Genomic DNA, 20,174 nt, shown 5'->3' with positions numbered 1-20,174 from the left:
TATAGGTAGCATAGTCTCTATAAGCTATAAGAATAAGAGGTGCTAGTAGAGTAGGTTAGATTAAATTTAGCTATCTAAAGGTGCGAAGTAGAAGGCTACTCTAAGAGGTTCTATATATAGAAGTACTAAGTACTAAGACGCTAGGCTAGGTTACGTAATAGAATTACGTAACCTAAGATTATATAATCTAAGGTAAATTCTAAACTAGACTATTATACTATATAAAGCTAAGTAAGTATATTATAGAGTATACTAGTAAGTAGGTAGACGTAGATAAGCTACTAGCTAGCTAGCTAGCTAGCTATAGCGCGTAGGTTAGTTTCTAAACTTTTAATATTCTATAGCTAGAAAGGCTACGTAGTACTCTAATTAGCTATAGCTCTATAGTAGTATAGATTTCTATTATTTAATTAGCTAATTAATTATACCTAATATAATAGTCTAACTTAGCTCTAACTTAGTACTTTAGCCTAACTTAGCTTCGTCTAAGTTACATAACTCTGCCTAGCGCCTTAGTATAGGCACTTTATATATATAGAGAGCTCTTAGAGTATTCTTCTACTTCTTACCTTTAGATAGCTAAATTTAACCTAACCTACTCTGCTAGCACTCTATTCTTATAGCTTATAGAGATAGTACTACCTATAGCTAACTTACCTAGCTAGGTGTTTCGAGACGCTTATAGTAGTAGAGACCGCGAACCTAGCTCTTATATTATCTAAAGATTAATACCCCTTTAGCTAGAGACAACAGCATAATATCTAGCTAAACTAAGTAGCCTTATTAAGAAGCGTTTACTAATAGCTATATTAAGAATTAGAGCTATAAGAGCCTAGTTACTTACTCTAAGAATCTATTAATATTACTAATTAATTACTTACTCTTTAGTGCTGTATAAGACTACTAGTAGATCTAGTTAGTAGTAGAAAGATACTAGTACTAAGCTAAAGAGAGCTATTAAAAGCTCTATATATAGAAGAACTTCTATAGAACTTCTACGTGTAAAAACTCCCCCTCTCTTTTATAAAATTACGAAAAATTAATAATTCTCTACTCTGCTAGTAGAGCTAATAACCTGCTACTCTACTAGTAGCTAATACCCCTCTTATTTTAAAAGCTAATAATTCTCTATACTATCTATAGAGCTAATAATTCTCTACACTACCTATAGAGCTAACAACTAGCTGCTCTGCTAGTAGCTAATACTCTCTATTTTAAAAATTAATAATTCTCTACTCTGCTAGTAGATCTAATAATCTCTCTACGCTGCTAGTAGAGCCGACAACCTACTATCCTGCTAGCAGCTAATACCTCTCTATTTCGAAAAACCGATAATTCTCTACCCCGCTAGCAGAGCTAACAACTAGCTACCCTACTAGTAGCTAATACCTCTCTGCTCCGCTAGCAGAGCTAATAACTAGCTACCCTGCTAGTAGCTAATACCTCTCTCTCTTAAACAAAAAAGTATACCTAGATAAGCTAGAGCTTCTATTATAGTTAAATGCTTAAATTAAGGTATATAAGAGAGAGAAGATACTATAGAAGACGGTAAAGGATTTAAAGCCTATATAGGTAGAAGACTAGAGAGCCTTAGAGCTTAAGAACGAGCCCTCTCTATAAGAGAGGGTAATATAACAGTCTAACTTAGCTCTAACTTAGTACTTTAGCCTAACTTAGCTTCGCCTAAGTTATATAACTCTACCTAGCGTCTTGGTATAGGTACTCTATATATATAGAGAGCTCTTAAAGTATTCTTCTACTTCTTACCTTTAGATAGCTAAATTTAATCTAACCTACTCTACTAGTACTCTATTCTTATAGCTTATAGAGATAGTACTACCTATACTAACTTACCTAGCTAGATATTTTAGAACGCTTATAGTAGTAGAGACTATAGACCTAGCTCTTACATCTAATTATACCTAATTCTAATTATACCTAATTAATTTTTAGTAGAACGTTAGAGTCTCTAATTAGGTAATTTTTTTATCTAAATTAGGTAATTTTTTTATCTAAATTAGAAACTAAAGTTTTGCTAGTATTCTATAAACTTAATTATAATTACTCTACTTATACCTTACTATATAATTAACTAGCTTCTATCTATAAACTAATAGCTAGATAGAATAGATAAACTAGACTCTAGAAAAATACCTAAGAAACTACGTTAACTAAGAATAGAATAACTAGGTTAAACTACTACTTATAGTATAACTAGTATATAATATAGTAAAATAAGAAATAATAAAAATAACTCTTTATTAAGTATATTATAGCTATAAAGCTAGAATATATAGATTCTTAAAGTATATAGCTATAATCTCTCTAAGAATAGAAGAGAAGAAAAGCTAGATAAGAATAATCTATAATAAACTATAGAGAATAGTAGAAAAAATAACTTAATAAGTAAATAAGAAAAGAATTAAGAAACTAACCTTTAAGAAGAGAGGTAAAGTTTTTATTCTATAAAAAAACTTACGTACTAAGTAACCTAGTAAAAAACTTAACTACTTATAAATTAGACTATTTAAAATTAATAGGTAGCTTAGACCTATTAACTTTAGGTTAAAGCTACTACTAATAATATAAATACACTCTATATTCTATAAATCTAAACTTAAATCTATACCTAATAATATACTACTTAATAAATAAACTAAGGTAAAACTAGACTAGAACTTTAAAGTTAAGAGAATACTAAATAAAAGACGTATATAAGGTTAGTAGAAGTACTAGGTTAGATAGAAAGAATACCTACTAGAAGAAAATATATAGAAACTACTAGAAAATCTTAAGAACTACTCTAAGAAACTTAAGAAGTTTTATTAGTAGTACTACTTCTAAGATCTAGAGACTAGAACTCTAGATTCTCTAGATAACTCTAGTTAAATAACTAAAGAGAATTAACTAGAAAAATAGAGAGTTATAACTATAAGAACTACTATACCTTACGCTCTAACTATTCTAACTTCTTAATATTAGTAAGATCTCTAGAAAGTAGCGTATTCTAGTAATACTATACTAACTCTAACTACTTTTATAGGTGCTTACTACGCGCGTTAGTAGACTACTAGAATTTGCCTAGAAGTACCTCTTAGGCACGTAGGTAATCTAGCTCTAACTACTAAGCTTTAGTAAGGCGCTCTACCTTAAGACTAGCCTTAGACTACTAAGAACGTAAATTAGCTACTAACTAATCTAGCTTCTCTACCTCTTTCTAGTCTAATACCTTATTATAAGACTAGTTCTTTATAATATACTCTAAATAATAACTAGAAAATATCTTTATAATATAACGTAAGTTATAAGAATAGTAAGTACTATAAGAGTTATTTAATATATTAATACTAGTATATAGAATAAGGTTAGTATAATAATAGTAGTAGGCTATTAAAAACTTAGTACGTGTAGGTAGTATAGTAAGAATAGAAAAGAAAGAGAGAATATAATACTATAGAACTATAGGTAGTACTACTCTTATATAAGAATAGTATAAAATAATAAAACACTATACCTAGAAATAGAATAGAGCTTTAGAATAACGCTTTAGAAGAAGAGGTAGATATTATAATTATAGAATTAGAAATAGAGCTAGCTAGCTAGAATAGAGAAAATAGTAGACTAAGCCTAGAGTTATAAGATAAGAAATTACGTATATAGTTATAAGAATAATTAGAATTACGTAACAAGAATTAGATAGATTAGAGAGATTAGACTCTAATCTAAGAATTAGAGTCTAATCTAGAGAATCTAAGAGAGCTAGATCTTAGTACCTAATCTAGCTAAGATAGCGTATATATATAACTAGAAGAAGCTTACTCTTTATAGCTTCTTATAGTTATTACTTTATTTATTAAATTACTATAGAGACTTATAATTTATAGTATTATTACCTCTACCTCTTTATTACTAAAGATTCTAGCCTAAAGTATACCTCTTACCCTCTCTTATAAAAGTAAGCCTTAGTCTTAGTTAAGAGAATAGCTTATAATATATACTTTAGAGCTTAAGAATAAGCTTTTTCTATAAGAGAGAGTAATATAATAGTCTAGCTTAGTATTACTAGAGTTATATAACTTTATCTAGCGTCTTAGTACTTAGCTCTCTATATATAGAGTCTCTTAGAGTTTTTCTCTACTTCTTACCTTTAGATAGCTAAATTTAACCTAATCTACTCTACTTATTACTCTTATTCTTATAGCTTATAGAGACTATACTATCTATAGTTAACTTACCTAGCTAGGTATTCTAGAGTGTATATATAGTAGTAGAGACTAGAAGCTAGCTCTTATAGATATAAGGTATTAGCAAATATATAAGAAATTATAACTAATAAAGTAGAAGAATAGAATAATTCTTTTGCTTAAAATAAGATTACAGTCTACCAAGAAGACAATAAGGCGCTGGAACAAAGAGATGCAGCGTCGGCAGCGTGCCTGCTAGGCGACCGGCACACGGTCTGCTTCACGCAGCTCAACGGCGAGAGACCGCTGAGGCATAGGTCGACTAGGGGGTGGTTGCATTTCTCCAAGGGCATGCACGGTCAGCCTCCCGAGGTCTGCAACGGGCGACGACGGGCCGAGACAATAAGGATGCTCGCGCTAGGATCAAAGACTCCAAGGAGCGTGACCAGGCCACGCCTCTCTTGTATATAAGGCGCATTGTGGGTATCTGAACCCGGCGTTGCCAAGTCGCCCCCGCGGACACGCACGTCCAATCGCTTGTTCTCCGACGATGACACGTGGCTGCGACGCCTTCTTATTACAAGCCGTGCCGTACGTTCACAATACACCCAGCTTTTGGTCTTTCTGTCCGTCGTTTCACCTGCAAACGAACTGGACTACACCCCGTACAAGCGTATTCCTACGCGCTTTTGCGTCCAGATGCTTCGCGGAACCCACCAGCGCGCTTGGACAAAGCCACTCAACTGGAACCTCCATGCCACCATCCTGTTCGGCGAAACTCGCACTCCATTCTCGCTATACGTCAGAGCGGAGCCAGCGGGCTCTCAATGCCAGGCGTTTCCGCAGTTCCTCGCATTGCCTGCTGAACTGCAGCTACGTGTCCTTGGCTTCTGCGATCCCCCAACGCTCTTTTGGCTGATGCAGGCGTCGCCGGCTACTCGCTTGGAGGCTGAAAAGCTCTTTTGGTCCCATCCAGACGCGTGGTACTCTGTTGAGTGCCACTGGGTGCTCGACGGAGGGTTTGCCGGCTACGCACACCTTGCGCCTGAGTTCGTGGCCCGCGTCGAGCGGGTCGAGGTGGATTTCGCCGATATAGAGGAGCTCTGGACAGATCCCGTGGCTCAAATTTGCGGCACAGCGTCCATGGCCCTGTCCCACGGCCGGACGGAGCGGCTCCGGCGCTTTTGGCAGACGCTACGGCGCCGACTGCCCCGCGTAACCTGTGTTGTTATCAGCGAAAGCAGGCCGCGCAAAGCCCGGGAGTCGTTGCCGCAGGACCTCCAGGCTTTGCTTCAGATGTGCCCGTCTAGCATAAGTGTCCTGGCGTCCCTCCTCTTCTGGGATGTCCCAGAGAGGCGAAAGAGCGCGGAAAGGAGCCTATGGCGATTGGCTCCGACGAGCGCCGGCACTCCAGGCGACTGGGAGGAGGTGAATCCAGTGTGGACACGACAGAGCATCCTCCCACCGCCGAAGGAGTTTCGCGGCCCCGTAGGGGCGTACGAGCGCACCCGCTACAAATTCCTCCTTTACGGCCTCCGCAGAACGGCCGCCCAGCTGCTGCGCCTTGAGGCACGGGAGAGGCACCACTTCCACGGACGTCGAGAGCCCTTTGGCTGCCCTTATCCTGGGTGCGAGGCCTGGTTCAATTTGCCAGGGGAGTGGACGTTGCATGCGACCTATACCAGGCATGACTACGAAGCCGTTGCCCCTAATGCATTCAAGGCCTCATTTGACCAGCTCGAGGGAGATCTAGAGCGCATGTTGCAGCAAGACATCCACGGCCCGAAGAGGACGATGCTCGAGGACTGGGGCGAGGAGGGGAGCAACAAACGGCAAGCCGCAGAGCAGGCGTTTCTCCATCAGCTAGATTTCGATCCTCTGTACACACACGTGAAGCCAGCCAGAGAGACCTTAGCCTGGGCTCTATACACAGAGGATATGGATCCGAGCAGTGCCTCCTAGAGTAGGATTGGAACCAGGGAGAACAATGGGAGAAGGAAAAGAGCCCAAAAAATAAAATAAAGCAGGGGGGGTGGTGTGGATGCCTACTCGTTACGTCTTGGGGAGACATTGTAGGGTAGAGGGCTACACGTAGACGAAGAGAAGGAGAGAGGGAGAGAGGGAGAGAGGGAGAGAGAAGAGGGGGAACAGGCCGGGCCTTGCATAGGACGAGAGGAGGTAGGCCGCTGTGCCAGTGGCAGGTTTTAGCCAGACAACCCCGAGAGGCCGCTGAAAGGATAGATGGCGTAGGCGCGAGCGCATGGTAAGGCCGCATAGACTCGGATCTGCCCAGGTTACTATTACATCTGTCCTTGACTATTTTGGAGCACGCGGTGCCGCTTGCCTCGCCCCAGTTGCTGCCAGACTACCACGGCTGTGCCGTGATGGCTACCCTAACGCCATCCGCAGCTTAGCGCCCAGGGCTCCTCTAGGATGAACACGGAATCATCTTGTAACGTAGCCGCCGCACAGGGTATGCACGGCGTTGGTAAACGTCTACGTGGCATCAGGGATGCTCAGTACGCTTGTGTGTTTGAATAGAGAGCATGCTGCACGGAGAAGAAGAACGTCCTACTGGTCTCTGTCTTCGCTTTTTTTTTTACGCACGCACTGGTCCTACCAGCGCCCTCTCTACCTCTACCTCTTCTGTTTCCTCTTGTCTTGCTTTGCACGCTTCTCTATACTACGCATTGCTGGACCAACCTATTATCATAGCCATGGCTCCGGTCCAAGGCGACATCCCTCTTGCATGTCAGCACTTGGTGCACCCCACGGATCTTATTTCGTAGAAGACGTCGATTGCCCGCCCCGCTAGTTTACTCCATTAATTTGCTTTTCCGTGTCGCCGCCCTCGCCAGCTTCGCGACCATCGCCCACGCTCACTTCGTCCTCCAAGTTCCCACCAGCCTTGGATTCGACGATGCGAAAGAGACCGAGTCACCTTGCGGCTCGTTCTCCGCAACGGACCGGAGCACTGGCGTCACCAACTATCCCATTGCCGGCGCACCTGTCCAGATGTTGACCACGCACACTTCGGTGACATGAGACTTCAAAGCCGCTCTCCTGAGCGGCCCAACCTCGTTCTCTCCCTTGCTGCCCGTGGTCCAGCAGACGGGCGTGGGGACCTTTTGCCTGCCCCAGGTGCCCGTAAACGCTGCCTGGGCAGGCCAGGACGCTATCCTGCAGGTGATCCAGCATGGTCCTGACGGGACTCTGTTCCAGGTATGCGCCGCGTGCAAAGGTCCAAGAACGCTGCTCACATAGCTTTCAGTGCGCTGCCATCAAATTCGTCACTGGAGGTGCTGCCGACGTTCCCGGTAGCTGCGTCAGCACCGACATCACTGCGTCTTTTCTTGGTGGAGGGGCCTCGAGTTCGTCAGCCCCTTCATCCACGCCTCCAGCTGCCTCGTCCGAGCAAGCAAGAATTGGTTGACATAGGTACGCGAACTGCAGCATAAACCAGTGATTCCAAAGCCCACAGGACTGAAAAGTCCTTTACCTACCGATTGCTAGTCCCCGCTAAAAAAATTACCCAGCTATGTATGGCCCCTGCAGTCATGTACACCCCATCGACTCACCAACAGTCCCCCTCAGCCAACCACCCTTAACTGTCAACCCTCCTCAGATGCCCAGCCAAAGTCCCCCGACACTTCAGACACGTATGCGCATTCCGCATCTCACTATTCACCCAATTCTGAAGACACTCCCCATGGAACACATGACCACATCAGATCCGAAGAGCTTAGTGATCGCTGTCATCATACAGCTCATAGCAGATCTCGCAGCGAGCACCTAATGGGAGCTCTGCCATGGAGACGATTTCGTAGTTCTGGAGTTGCGCTTTGAACGGCGGAGGTGGAGGCGGCTGGAAGAAGCCTATCCGCTGGTTGCGAGGCATGCCTGGGATGAGTGGACGCGGGATCCGCCGCGTATGGGTGGGCGGATTCGGTGTTCCGCGTTGAGAGGGCTGTGTGACTTGTGGCCCCTGGGCTTGTGGAGCTCCTCGTAGTATGGGGGACTGCTGAGTCTGGATGGCAGAGCGTTGGGGAGGAGCTTGATAGCCGTTGCCGGATCGCGAAGCACGGATCTCCCGTGGAACCGGACGTCGGGTCAAACGGCTAAGAGGTGTAGAAGCGTCCACCAGGTCTGGCATTCTTGATCTATTGGCCATGGACCCGCCGTTCGGACCGGAGCCGTACCGATCAAAACTGGAGTACGTTCTCAGAGCGGGAAAGTTGAACGGAGAAGACCGAGTATCAGTCACCTGAGGTCCCGAAGGTGGAAGAAGACGCGCTCCTCGATCGCTGTTCTCGTAACTAGCAGCCATTGAAGGAAATGGACGTGGGGTGTTGATACGGTTCGTGGGTTCGCCAGGTGCTTGATACTGATGAAGAATAGATCGCGGAATTGGAGGCTGTCCGCGTCCGCCTCGTGTCAGAGTACCGGACGTAGTGGGCATGCGTGATGGGTTAGCATTCTCACTCATGAGTTTGCCTTGAGCTTGACGTTGACGGATGAATTGTGGAACGGGAAGATGCAGGCTTAGGCCGCCATTTCCAGCACTACTTGTCGGAAGGTAGCGAGGCATATTTGGGCTGTCACTCGCGTGCGCGCAGGGCTCTTGACGTTGGAGATAGTGCTGTGGAGGTTGAATGTGATGCACTGCCTGACCGTCCATGCCGCTGTCCCGAGTGGTGTTCGTTAGAGGAGATCGAGAGGAGGCCGTATTGCCGATTGGATTTGCTTGTGGTGCTTGGCTCTGGCGAACAGACTGCGGAACAGGTGCAGAGGCTCCCAAGCCGCGGTTTTGGGCGATGCTCGTTGGAAGACTGCGCAAGCGATTCGGTCTCTCATCTATGTGCTCTTGCGGGACCTGGGGCTTGCGAACGGACCGCGGCATCGGCAGACAGGAAATTGGATCGTGCTTCGAAGCATTGTGTGGAGGAGTGGGCGACCCTGACGGCGAGGTTCTGATGCCATCGTTGAGTGATGCCTGAGCCTCGTATACGGATCGCGGAACTGGATAGCGCGGCCCTGGTCCACCATACCCAGTGGCGCTCATCGGAGGCGAGCCACGTGGAGTAGTTCTGCGGTCCATGTCTTCGCTAGGCACGGTACGAGTCGAATAACGAATTGCGTCCTCTAGGTGTAAGCGTTCTAGCTCCTGGTAGTCGAACTCGTCTTCGAGGTCCAGACAGATGTCAGATATGGGCATTCCTTGTTGATGTCAGCTATGGTTGCTTCGAAAGAAAGCACAGGAGGTTGGCGTGTGGTACAGGTGTGAGCTGAGAGCTATAGAGCCACTAGGGCGAGCGGAGCGGGGTGTACACATAGCTACTGAGCGCGCGCTAAGCGGTGTGTCAACATAAAGGTGAATGAGGATCAAATGACGGGTTGGGGCGTCGGGCGCGTCACAAACGGGGTGATTTCGGTGAAGGAAGAAGCGCACCATCGACGCCATTCAATCACCGCCCTTCGCCGTACTTCTTCTAAGATGGCCGAACTTCCCGTTACAGTGATCCAAGATCTAAGAAGGACTCTGTCGCAAGCTTTTTCCGAGACCTCACCCACGATCTCGTGGGTTCTACATATCTATCGACGCCGTTTTGGCTCCTACAATTTATGCTGTCGAAGAAACAAGCTTCCGAAGAAAGCTGTGAGCGAGAATGACAACGAGAGAACTATTGCCGAAGTTAGTATGGAAATGAGGGAGTAGACTGAGGCGTCATACCATGTGTCCAAGTCAGTGCTTCCGCATATGATCCAACAATGACTTTTGCCACGGTAGGTTTCGCGTGATCAGCATAAGACACATCCGAGACCGCATGCTCAATGATCTACTCAATCGTCAGTAAAAAAAGAAACCCATATCTTCCACAGAAATACTCACCTTCCACTTCCTGTGCTCGCCAAAACCCATATCATCAAGTCGTCTGTCAAGCCCTCGCCTCAGCGCACCCTGCAATACAGCACTCGTACCCGCCATACCAGCAAGCATTCCCACACTGCTTGCTAGGTAGATCGTGGACGCAGCAACCGCAGCATGAGCAGGATCAATAGCTGCTTGCACGCCGATAAAAAGTGTGGAACCCAGGACACCCATCGCGAAGCCGCCGGGTACTATGTACAGAGATTCGAGCCAGTTGGTGTCGCCGTGCCAGCGGAGGATAAGAAGGAGATAGCCGACTGAGGCGAAGGCTATAGCGAAAAGAGTGGGAGACTTGTAGGCCCCGGTACTGATGTGAGAGTTAGCGTGAGGCTTGATTGAAAGTGCCGAGGACTGTGGGACTATTTTCTTACCGCTTGATAATCACTCCGGACAGAACGCCACCTATGGCGTTACCAGCTACGGCAGGAAAGAGGTGGGCGCCAGCTATTGTGTTGGAAGCTTTCGCTGTGACTTTGAAGTAGAGCGGAATCGCGATCATCAACTGAAAAAGTGATATCAGTATTGAACCTGTCAGAAAGGGGGTGACTGTGTCAACTTACCCCAACCTGAGCTCCAGCCGAGCAGATCATAACGAAAGACGATGCCACGACCTCGCGATTCCACAAGACAACGATCGGTATGATCGGCTCCTTTGCGAACGATGCTTCCGTCGCCAGAAACAGCAAACCAAACGCGCAAGCTCCGCCGAACAAGCCAAAGATAAGAGGATGGTTCCAGGGTATTCGGTCGCCTCCGATTTCCAGCGGAAACAGGAATCCTAGAATACACAGAGTCATGAAGAATCCGCCGAGGAAGTCGACCCGCGCCAGCTTGCTGCCTTTGCGCTTATTATCTTGGTCGGATCGGACGCGCGATGGCAGGGTAATCGAGATGAGTATCAAAGCAATGCCGGCAAGGGGAGCTTGGCCGAGGAAGGACCATCGCCATCCAACAGTATCGGCAAGCCAGCCCCCTAGCGGACCTCCGATGCTGCGACCTGTTGTAGCAGCGACGTTGACGTACGAGCGCCAGGAGGCTACTTCGCGAAGGGGTACCAGATCTGTGAGAAGTATGGAAACCAGTGTAGTCATGCCGCAAGCTCCTAGACCGGAGATCACTCGCCCGACGATAAGGTGCGACATCGAATTTCCAGCGCCCCTGGGAGGTTAGCATATCCATGAGGTCTGGTCTCGCCGAGTGTATTCGCTTACACTAACGCGCTGAATGAAGATCAGCAAAGTACACGAGAGGTATAGGTCCCATACGACCATCCGACCTACCATCCCAGCCCAAATAGCGTGTACGCCAACAGCAGAAGCGACTTGCGACCGTATATGTCACTCAATTTTCCATACTAAACCCGTCAGTGTCAGTCATGACAGCTGTTGGGTAACACTAACAAGAGGCTGCACAGCCGCAGCTGCGAGGCCAAAGCTAGTCAAGAGCCAAGTGGAATCATGCAAAGCATAGAACTCTGAAGCAATTATAGGATGCGTCGCCATGAGGAGCGAGCCATCGGCGTTCGAGATAAAGACGCCTGTGTCACTGTCAGAAAGGTTGTTGATAATCGGGTTGCTACTGACCGATCAAAAGCACCAGTACAATACGAAGAATTGAAGCCGATGAAGGACGGGTGGGAGATGTTGACTGCGGTCCTGTCTCTTCGTCGTGCGAACGCTTCGATTGTGCCGTGCTCGGTCGATCATCCGATGCTGAGGTTGAGTCATCCTCCGAGGGCACGATTGTGCTGCCTTGAGGTAGGACTGCGTCTAGACTGGACAGTAGAGGAGTACGTTCAGTACTTTCGATGCCATGGTCTGTCATTATTGCAAGTGTGGGTGGTGTGAGTAGAACAATGAGGCCAGCGCAGAGAAATTGATGTTCTTATCGGAACCAGATTTTCACTAGGTAACAGCTTAAACGTACGCCGGCATGTTGGGCTTGGTTCTCGATATGCAAGTGACACTTTTCTGATGCGTCGCGCTCCAAGGGTCCCATGACTGGCGGATGTTGCAAAACAACAACGCAATTACGCCATCGGATTAGCGAGCAAACCAAAACGCCGTTTTCTATCTGGCTTCGAAGCCGAGTACCCACAACATTGCCGTCATAGGGCGGTGGCTGTCCCGAATCCAGGGTCAATAGCCCGCACATGCAGCTGACAGGTCTAATCTACGTTCAGCGGGTCAGCTAGACCCAATCCGCCCAGTGACTCCCGTACCGATAGACAAGGCCATCCTTTTCGAATTGCGGTCCTTCAGCGTCCAGAATATACCCAGCCTCGCAACGCGTGTACTCGACCTTCTTTTGCTGTACCTCGTAGAATTGGTCAAATCTGGGCGAAAGAGCGTCGTGCAAATTTCTTACGTTGCCTGCTGGATGAAGGGCTCGCCAAGGCTCAATACAAGTCCGACTTTTGCAGGACTTTAACACGAAAAGTAAGGAATCAAGTCGTGCTGCAACCTTGGGGAGAGGGTGTCCCAGCAGCCTATCAACGAGGGTATTTTTGGCAAGAAGATTCTTTAGCTGCCCTGGATCTTGCTGGGAAAGTCGTTAGAAGCAGGTTCCTTGGCATTCTCGATTACAGACTTACGTTGAGATCGTAGAGTTCATGCTCATTGTTGCACCAGACGGAGTAGAAGAAGTTATATGACTTTCCAACAATGCGCAGCGCTTTGTACGTGTTGTTAAGGTGGAGGCGCTCTATTCAAGGTCAGGTCTGGCATTGCGGAGAGTGCGCATGGCAACTTACCCCCGTCCCAGTTTTTCCCCTCGCCGAGAGCAAATCCCCAGTATTCCACATTAACGTGCTCATGTCGCTTCATTTTGGCTTTTGCAATCTCGGAGTGAGATGTTGGAATCGCCTCACCGTCGAAGCTTGCTCGTAGCGGTGCGCCAATGAGCTTCAGAATTGTGGGTGCGAGATCCGTATGAGTAGTGACGACCTGGGTAGTGGCATTCTTGGGCACTCCCGGACCGCGAATTATTAGCGGAATGTTGATGTTTTCTTCGAATCCGCACTCTTTCCCAGGCTGCAAGCGGTGTTGTCCGATGTGGTATCCGTTATCGCTCGTGTAGATGATGTAGGTATTCTCCAAGAGCCCGTGCCGGCCAAGGCGGTCAACGAGGCCCTCCACAAGCTCATCTACGCCTTGAAGAGCACGAAGTCGCTCACGATAAAAATGGTCATTGTAGTCGACGTTCTCCTGGCTTTGTCGTGGGAGACGCTTCACCCAGTTGACACCAGATGGTTCTTCAGGATTGAAATTCTCAGTCCGTGGGACTTTGGCATCCGGAAATAGATGAGCATGTCGCTGGAGCGGAATCGGAGGACTGAACTCCGCTTGTAAATCAGGATCTGGTCCGTCTACAAGGAACTTAACGTTGCTATGTGGTGCAACCGGAGCGACGGCCAAAAAGAACGGTTTCTTTTCTTGGACAGCATCGGTAAGGAAGCCGTACGCCTTCTCGGTCAGGATTTCGGTAGTGTGCTTGCCTTCGTAGTGTACAGGCGGATCCTTGTTCCGCTGATAACTGCTGTTCAGGTACTGATAAGTGAACGGATCCAACAGAAAGTCCTGTTCGCCATTAGCAAATCAACAAGTCCACACTTGATCGGGAAGCATACAGATCCAGTGAAGCCGTTGACGTAGGGTAAGTGATAATTCGTGACAGTGTGTGTATTGAACAGCTTTCCAGTGTAGTACGTATTGTACCCAGCATCCTGCAACCAAATAGGGAGAAAATCGTCGTTCAAGCCTTGGCTGACAAACTTCGGGTATCCGCCATAGGGGGGCTGCACATCGGTTACATTCGTGTTGTGAGCGGCCTTTCCGGTCCAGAGAGATACTCGGGACGGGCAACACAGTGCGATGGTGCAAAAATGTCGCTTGTAAAAGGTTCCTTGCTCGAGCAGGTGCTTCCTGATGGAGGGTAAATAATTCAACGAGTCCAGATGCAGGTCTTGGTCGTCGGTGAGCACGAAGACGATATTGGGTTGAGAGGATCGTTCAGGGCCTTGGGGAACCCGAGGCAGAGATTCTGGTGTTAGGCCGATTGACTTCTGGCCAGCGAGCCCGAGGCCCAGGTTCGCCCAGAAGAGAGATGACCAAACCATGGTGATCGTAAGCTGTTAAAGATGAGCTGTGAGATCGAGGAGGGTCAATTATCAGCGCGATGGAGAGATTGGCGGATGGCTAGCGAGTGATTGCGTGCTTTGGCCCTGCCATCACACATCGGGGCTTCCCCACTTCGAGTCTGGGAGCCGTGTGACGACACCACGCCACGGGCGTTTGGAACGCCGTCTCTGCAAGCTAACGTGTGCCTTGCAGTGTTCGAACGCCATTGAGATCGGGATAGCTCAGAGATGGGCGACGCCTGACCTCGAGAGTTGTGTTTGAGCGAAGGCTGGTGTTTTAAGTTTGATAGCGACGGCCCGTGCGGGGAGCCTAGTGTTGCCGGATATGGTTACTGCTGCACGTGACTTGAGTCGTACATATAGCCATAACTCAACTCATGTCTCAATACTTCCCACTTCCCTAAGACCTAGTCTACCTAGGAATGTGTGATGACGTGCCCCCTCCTTCCGCCATACCGGCGTAGGCTCCTTGGCCCTCGTTCTTCACCACCTCTATCAATGTTGCTTCCCCTAGCAATACCGACCCGGTGAAACTAGATGCATGATGCGTCTCTTTGCGGTCTTGCGGCCTAGCAGCGGCATGGCGTCAGGCAAACTCTATGAAGTACGGCTGGACGGATCACGGGCATCCTGAACAGCGGGAGAATGTGGTTTTTTCTTCTTCATTTCCATCGCCTTTTTTTTGTTCAAGCTGCACGCATAGGTATCATGCAGGTTGCCTACTTCTAAGACAACTTCTGTTCACTAATTCTTCTGGCTCATGAGCGCCCATTCTTAAAGTAGACTCACTACTTTTAGGGAGACCACTTGGGTCCTTCACATCCGCATCTGCTGGCTTTTTCATCAGTACACATCGAAAGGAAACAGATACAAATTGTCCCGAAACTGTCTACATGATTTTCGTCTGATCGAGCGTGACAGTGCGGATGTGGCTGTCACTGCATGAGATTAGTCCAAAGTTCAACGTCTCGCGCGCTCGTTGCCGCTGACCGGTGTTGATATTCGGAAGATCAAAAGAATCGACAGTGACGCTGGGCATAGTATGAATGTTCTCAGAGTTCCTCCATCGAAGGTCCTCATTCATCGCACGATTTTATGTCATCGTCACCGATGGAACTTTTAACATGCCGCCACTAGGATCTTGAAGCTTGAACTGTGTCCTTCCGAGAACCTATAACAAGGACAGGATGCCCCAGTTAGTAGCGGCAGGGAACTTCGACGTGGATTACCGCCACCAGACAACAGCGGCGCTTGCGACCGCGAAACGGCTGCTCTTCGACATGGACACCAGGTCCTGGCTGAACGATGGGGCTCGGGAAGAGAATGTGCACCACGCACTTGACGCCTGGTTAAAAGAGACACTGTACCGACGTGGATACGGGCTTGTCGCTTACTATACCGAACGGTACGGTTTCGCGTTGGAGGCATACCACGAGTAGGGGATCACGCCGCAGCCATTGCTAGATTGGCTTCCCCGTTCGTACATCCAGGTGAATGGGCCGCTCGACTTTGGCGTCACCCTCGAGTAGCACTGTGGACAAATCCCACCGTGACCAAACTGCCGCGGAACACCATTCCCGATTACGCCGTTCCCGTTGACGAAGCTTCCATAAGTGTACACGCGGATCGTGCGCAACCGAGTTCTTCCTTGCGACAAGAAGCACGAAGCTATAGGCTTTGGCGACGGACAGGATGGGGTTCATGAATGTTAATGTAGTTTCTATAGAGCTTCGCTAGTCTGAATGAACTCTTATTCGGTTCGCGAGAATAGTAGTGAAATCGAGAAAGCTAGGGCATTTCAACGATTTCATCGGCAGCAGCGGCAGCAGCGGAGAGGAATGGTTGTTGTGTGATTCACCCTGTTCCGAGAGTGGGAATGGCCATTGGGATAACTATCCCAGGCTTCGGGACCTCCGAATAGTCCGAATTCCGAATACACCCAGTGAGGCTAAAGCAAGCCCGGGCAGTGCCTGCCCTATTACTTCTACCACAGCGTGTTATAGCTCGTTTCACTTCTCATATGCTTTCCTTAGTTCTGGCACTTGTATGTGAAGGGGAATTCGATTCTCCTGTTCGCTTCTGTTTCCACACTTAATCCCCGCAAAAAGAGCGTACATCCGAAGAATCGCGCAATGTTGATTGCCTCGAGCTCTATCAGGATACTCCCATGCATAATGGCAATTCGCTGCATGATACATGTGAAATGCCGAGGCTTTGTCGTACGTGCCTCCTACACATTGGAAGTTCCGGTTGTCGATGTAGCACCGTTCTTCAATCGGTCGCGCGTTTTCCTATTAGAATGAGCATAGAGCAGCATATGCGGAAGGAGTAAGCAAGCTCACCACAGCTGCCATGGCCACAGAATCACAGCAGCAATCATCAATATGATTATTACTCCAGCCGCAGTCCATCCAGCCTTCTCCGAGTATGCAGAAACCGCCATCGAGCACATCAGAAACGCGCTCAGCAGCAGAAACTGGCATAAAATCGAAGCAATGGCGCCCGCGAAGACGTAGACGTAATAGGTCCAATCCTTATTCTGCGTCTCCAACATCTCCACAACCCTCTCTTTGTTCAGTGTCAGCACTGCGTACGAAATGCATGCGATACCCAACGCGCTGATGCATAGCGTCCAGGCAATCGCGAGGAATGAGCGTGCGTCTTTGTAGTCGATTCGGTGCTCCAGGGAGAAGTCGACGTCTGGTTTTTCGATCTGCTGGATGATGACTTGGAAGGTGATGGACGCGACGAGGGTGGAGATGGCGATTGTGCCTTTGAAGAGGCCGGCGTAGAGCTGGACGACTTTTTCTGCTTCCTTGCTCATTTTTGAAGGATTGTGGAAATAGTGATGGAGAGTATATTGGTTCTATATGCAGGGTATTTGTATGATGGGTTGTGGCTTTTAGGCTTCAGCTTTCAGCCTTACCTGCGCTCGCCTGCAGTTCAGCTCGGCTCTTGGAGCACGCTAAGTGCGGGAGAGCTAGTTGGAAAGCCTCTGCGGCGCCATTGCGGCCCTTCTGGTATGATACCGATTTCGAAGATTTCTGGGTCGCTTGTGCTTGGATGTGATGAATAAATTTCATGTTCAGCTCAGTGTGCAGTAACCTCGCTATGCTCGAATTTTGCGAGGATACTACGTTATTTTGTTTATATGTTCTCTCCTTGTGTTAGTAAAAGTGTCGGACCGATCGTATTCTGGAATGACTTATGTGGCGCTGAGATGTGGAGGCTGTGATACAAACCAGGCTGCATGATGAAGTTGGCCGAAGCCTCGAAAGCTGCGCCACACCAAGCCTTAGCATAGTGGACCATGGCATTGCGTGGCTTGGAAGCGGAGCCTTGATCGAATCAATGTGGCGTTTACGGTGAATGTTTTTGACAAGCGTTGCTTTCGGGGTGAGTGGAGAACCGAGCGACTTCACCATGTGATCTCCCTCGCGGAGTCCTATATAACCCTGTCAGCTTCCACAACTACAATCCATAATATCTTCAAGCAGCGAGTCTATGTATGCCATCCTCAGGAAAACAGCCAGCGGCAAGACCATCAGAGAGTTCGATTAAGGGATCTGATTCGCAAGGTTCAAGCCTGCGGAGCCATAAAGATTTTGAGGGCCCCATGGGCAGATCCCCCCAACGGCTGCTTTTGAAGGGTGCAACAACGGAGGCCTGGCGGAATTATCTCCAGAATGCCGTCACGAGCATCTTTATGAAAGTATACCTGTTCGGATACTGCTACGTCAACTCTCGGTGTCAAGCCGGAGAACGGAGGAGCATGGAGGAGATGAACGAGGCGATGTGCGAATCGTGGTATTGGCTTCCATACAAACGACGACGCACGCAAGTGGACCGAGCGAGTAGGACTTCCTTTCGAATGGATAGACGGCGGATGCCACGTGCCGAAATTCGCGTCGATGGTGAGTACGTAGGGGCGGCTGCCTGCGATGGGCCTCCTCTCGGTCGGTCTGGCGTAGTATCTCGGCTTCTACCCAGTCAGTTAGTGCGGGTGTGTAGCGGCCCTGCTGTAACCCTATCCGTTGGGCCTAAATCAAGTATTGGGTGTAGACACATCCAACAGGGCGTTGTCGGGTTATAAGCCTCGTGCTCGTTGCCTTGCCATGTGTGCCGTGCCTGCGTGATGTAACGACGGACCAGGGTATATCATCCTTCCTAATCCGGTAGCCCGGTGCCGCAGTCATACATAACTTACATCGGAGACCCCTACAAACACCGCCAAAAGAGCATGGCAAGATGACTGTATTATCGATAAATCTTACAGACGGTGCTGTAATTCTTTCGCATGCGGGATGCGCGTGAACACCCGTTCCCACGTGGTCAGTAGCGGGACGGGTACCGGGGTACTTGAGGTTCTAGAGCTTCCTCAACCGTCGCATTCTCCGCGATAACCTTTAAAGGAGCTGCCTATACTGCTTCTTTAGCGGATTAATCCTGGTGTATTGATTCTGACGAGTCTCTGGCCGCTGTCTGACTCGGGTCCACATGGCCCCCTCTTCCAGACAATGTAGCAGCACGCCTAGCATCCTTGATAAGATCCAATATTCGAATCCCCGGGAACGTAGATTATAAAGTGGCATGTGTCGCAAACTTGATGAAGCAGAGTCGCTGGACCAGACTTAGCCCACGCGAGTCGAAATGAAACCATCTTACGCCCAACTCTTATCCTTACTCTTCCACGGTCTCTCCACCGCGCTCCCCTTTACCGGGAATGGACATACACTATCCCGGCGCGATGGTCTTGAGATTGTCAGCACAACCGCGCATTCTGACGGCTCCGTGATCGACTGGATTCCGCTTCATTCGCAAGTCGCGGGCGGGAAGATCGCGTCCCCACCTCCGATTCCACCGGACACGCCGTCTATGGCCAATCAGTCCACGCTCCAGCCATACTCTATGCTCCAAAGCCAAGGCGCAGAACAAGGACCCGAAGGCACGGTTCCCATTCTACGACAGACTTCGAACACGGCGCTCGTCAAAGGCCCACCGGTTGACCCAGCGCATATGCCGGACTTGAACACGGAAGCTGCAGGCGACCACTGGTATGCCTCTTCCGCGCAGGGAGTGAACAACCTCGGGGGATCCGCATCGTTTTCGCTCTACACGGCCTGGACGGAAGCGGGTTCGGACTTTTCGCTCTTGCAGAGTGCTGTGATTCGGTATAACGTCCCAAAGCCTGGCGACAACTCACAGTTGGTTGCACAGACTGTAGAGGCCGGATGGTACACTCGCCTTCCCTCATCCAACAAGAGTTCGAACTGACGATAGCAGGATAAACTACCCCGACCAGATCGCCCCGCCGCACCTCTTCACCTACTTCACAACCGACGGCTACTCCTCCAACGCCGACAATAAAGGAGGGTGGAACCGCGACGTAGCCGGCTGGGTCCAATACGATTCCCAGATCTTCCCAGGCACCACCTTTTCCCCACTCTCAACCCGCGGCGGCGCGCAATACGACATCCAAATCAAGTGGCTTCTCTACAGTGGAAACTGGTGGCTTTTCGTGCTCGACCGCTGGATCGGATACTATCCTGCGTCGCTCTTCGGCGCCGGTACTGATTCCAGCAAGTCCCTCCAGACCCAGTCGAGCCAGATCAACTTTTACGGCGAGATCTACGATAGCCATCCGCAGCTAACCAAGACGGATATGGGGTCCGGCGACTGGCCCGAAGCAGGGTGGCAGCAGAGCGCGTACATCCGGAACATGGTATATACCGATCCCAGTGGGAATGACCAGCTATACGACGGGAGTCGCGGGATTATTGTAAGTGATACGAATCGGTATCGCATGGATGCGGAGTTTGGGAGCCAGACGACTTGGGGGAGCTATATGTATCTTGGTGGACCGGGAGCTGGGGGGGTTATCGCAGGCTAGAATTATGACTATTGTGAGAGGTTCTGGAGCAGA

The 20,174-nt window shown here is 48.6% G+C and overlaps 7 protein-coding genes across 7 annotated transcripts; 3 read left to right on the top strand and 4 right to left on the bottom strand.

The window, feature by feature from the left end:
- The first annotated feature begins 4,696 nt into the window (after positions 1–4,696).
- Positions 4,697–6,421, top strand: BU26DRAFT_127725 (uncharacterized protein). Its single transcript, XM_033819601.1, has one exon. The coding sequence runs from the start codon at positions 4,884–4,886 to the stop codon at positions 6,144–6,146; it is 1,263 nt and encodes a 420-aa protein (XP_033678181.1). The 5' UTR covers positions 4,697–4,883; the 3' UTR covers positions 6,147–6,421.
- Positions 6,422–6,901: 480 nt separating this feature from the next.
- On the top strand, positions 6,902–7,617 carry BU26DRAFT_570570 (uncharacterized protein; the record flags this gene model as incomplete). Its single annotated transcript, XM_033834030.1, has 4 exons — positions 6,902–6,969; positions 7,043–7,220; positions 7,293–7,406; positions 7,456–7,617. The coding sequence occupies 4 exons, from the start codon at positions 6,902–6,904 to the stop codon at positions 7,615–7,617; spliced, it is 522 nt and encodes a 173-aa protein (XP_033678180.1).
- A 116-nt stretch (positions 7,618–7,733) lies between these two features.
- Positions 7,734–9,553, bottom strand: BU26DRAFT_127707 (uncharacterized protein). The gene has a single exon (XM_033819600.1). The coding sequence runs from the start codon at positions 9,397–9,399 to the stop codon at positions 7,927–7,929; it is 1,473 nt and encodes a 490-aa protein (XP_033678179.1). The 5' UTR covers positions 9,400–9,553; the 3' UTR covers positions 7,734–7,926.
- A 66-nt stretch (positions 9,554–9,619) lies between these two features.
- On the bottom strand, positions 9,620–11,988 carry BU26DRAFT_494122 (MFS general substrate transporter). Its single transcript, XM_033826174.1, has 9 exons — positions 11,697–11,988; positions 11,514–11,650; positions 11,394–11,467; positions 11,325–11,333; positions 10,674–11,271; positions 10,485–10,615; positions 10,075–10,420; positions 9,916–10,021; positions 9,620–9,865 (listed from the first exon to the last, which is right to left on the bottom strand). The coding sequence occupies exons 1-9, from the start codon at positions 11,935–11,937 to the stop codon at positions 9,798–9,800; spliced, it is 1,710 nt and encodes a 569-aa protein (XP_033678178.1). The 5' UTR covers positions 11,938–11,988; the 3' UTR covers positions 9,620–9,797.
- A 52-nt stretch (positions 11,989–12,040) lies between these two features.
- On the bottom strand, positions 12,041–14,234 carry BU26DRAFT_466817 (arylsulfatase-like protein). Its single transcript, XM_033825235.1, has 4 exons — positions 13,742–14,234; positions 12,866–13,691; positions 12,707–12,816; positions 12,041–12,654 (listed from the first exon to the last, which is right to left on the bottom strand). Exons 1-4 carry the CDS (start codon positions 14,228–14,230, stop codon positions 12,304–12,306), a joined length of 1,776 nt encoding a protein of 591 aa, XP_033678177.1. The 5' UTR covers positions 14,231–14,234; the 3' UTR covers positions 12,041–12,303.
- Positions 14,235–16,253: 2,019 nt separating this feature from the next.
- On the bottom strand, positions 16,254–17,088 carry BU26DRAFT_609839 (uncharacterized protein). Its single transcript, XM_033835951.1, has 2 exons — positions 16,594–17,088; positions 16,254–16,542 (listed from the first exon to the last, which is right to left on the bottom strand). Exons 1-2 carry the CDS (start codon positions 17,073–17,075, stop codon positions 16,482–16,484), a joined length of 543 nt encoding a protein of 180 aa, XP_033678176.1. The 5' UTR covers positions 17,076–17,088; the 3' UTR covers positions 16,254–16,481.
- Positions 17,089–18,885: 1,797 nt separating this feature from the next.
- BU26DRAFT_524113 (DUF239-domain-containing protein) lies at positions 18,886–20,174 on the top strand. Its single transcript, XM_033830207.1, has 2 exons — positions 18,886–19,485; positions 19,535–20,174. Exons 1-2 carry the CDS (start codon positions 18,902–18,904, stop codon positions 20,139–20,141), a joined length of 1,191 nt encoding a protein of 396 aa, XP_033678175.1. The 5' UTR covers positions 18,886–18,901; the 3' UTR covers positions 20,142–20,174.

Source organism: Trematosphaeria pertusa, assembly GCF_010094035.1.
Source record: "Trematosphaeria pertusa strain CBS 122368 unplaced genomic scaffold BU26scaffold_18, whole genome shotgun sequence".
NCBI classification, from domain to species: Eukaryota; Fungi; Ascomycota; class Dothideomycetes; order Pleosporales; family Trematosphaeriaceae; genus Trematosphaeria; species Trematosphaeria pertusa.
This window is presented reverse-complemented; position numbering and strand designations above follow the sequence as displayed.

What these genes read in the sequence shown, in the direction of transcription:
- BU26DRAFT_127725 (XM_033819601.1), top strand. Translation starts at nt 4,884, where the DNA reads ATGCTTCGCGGAACCCACCAGCGCGCTTGGACAAAGCCACTCAACTGG.
- BU26DRAFT_127707 (XM_033819600.1), bottom strand. Translation starts at nt 9,399, where the DNA reads ATGCCCATATCTGACATCTGTCTGGACCTCGAAGACGAGTTCGACTAC.
- BU26DRAFT_494122 (XM_033826174.1), bottom strand. Translation starts at nt 11,937, where the DNA reads ATGACAGACCATGGCATCGAAAGTACTGAACGTACTCCTCTACTGTCC. An exon ending in CGGCTGGAGCTCAGGTTGGG is followed by an intron (nt 10,616 to 10,673) that starts GTAAGTTGACAC and finishes TCACTTTTTCAG; the next exon opens with TTGATGATCGCGATTCCGCT. An exon ending in GCGAGCACAGGAAGTGGAAG is followed by an intron (nt 10,022 to 10,074) that starts GTGAGTATTTCT and finishes ACGATTGAGTAG; the next exon opens with ATCATTGAGCATGCGGTCTC.
- BU26DRAFT_466817 (XM_033825235.1), bottom strand. Translation starts at nt 14,230, where the DNA reads ATGGTTTGGTCATCTCTCTTCTGGGCGAACCTGGGCCTCGGGCTCGCT. An exon ending in TCAACGGCTTCACTGGATCT is followed by an intron (nt 13,692 to 13,741) that starts GTATGCTTCCCG and finishes AATGGCGAACAG; the next exon opens with GACTTTCTGTTGGATCCGTT. An exon ending in GGGGAAAAACTGGGACGGGG is followed by an intron (nt 12,817 to 12,865) that starts GTAAGTTGCCAT and finishes GACCTTGAATAG; the next exon opens with AGCGCCTCCACCTTAACAAC.
- BU26DRAFT_609839 (XM_033835951.1), bottom strand. Translation starts at nt 17,075, where the DNA reads ATGAGCAAGGAAGCAGAAAAAGTCGTCCAGCTCTACGCCGGCCTCTTC. An exon ending in CTGTGGCCATGGCAGCTGTG is followed by an intron (nt 16,543 to 16,593) that starts GTGAGCTTGCTT and finishes TCATTCTAATAG; the next exon opens with GAAAACGCGCGACCGATTGA.
- BU26DRAFT_524113 (XM_033830207.1), top strand. Translation starts at nt 18,902, where the DNA reads ATGAAACCATCTTACGCCCAACTCTTATCCTTACTCTTCCACGGTCTC. An exon ending in CAGACTGTAGAGGCCGGATG is followed by an intron (nt 19,486 to 19,534) that starts GTACACTCGCCT and finishes TGACGATAGCAG; the next exon opens with GATAAACTACCCCGACCAGA.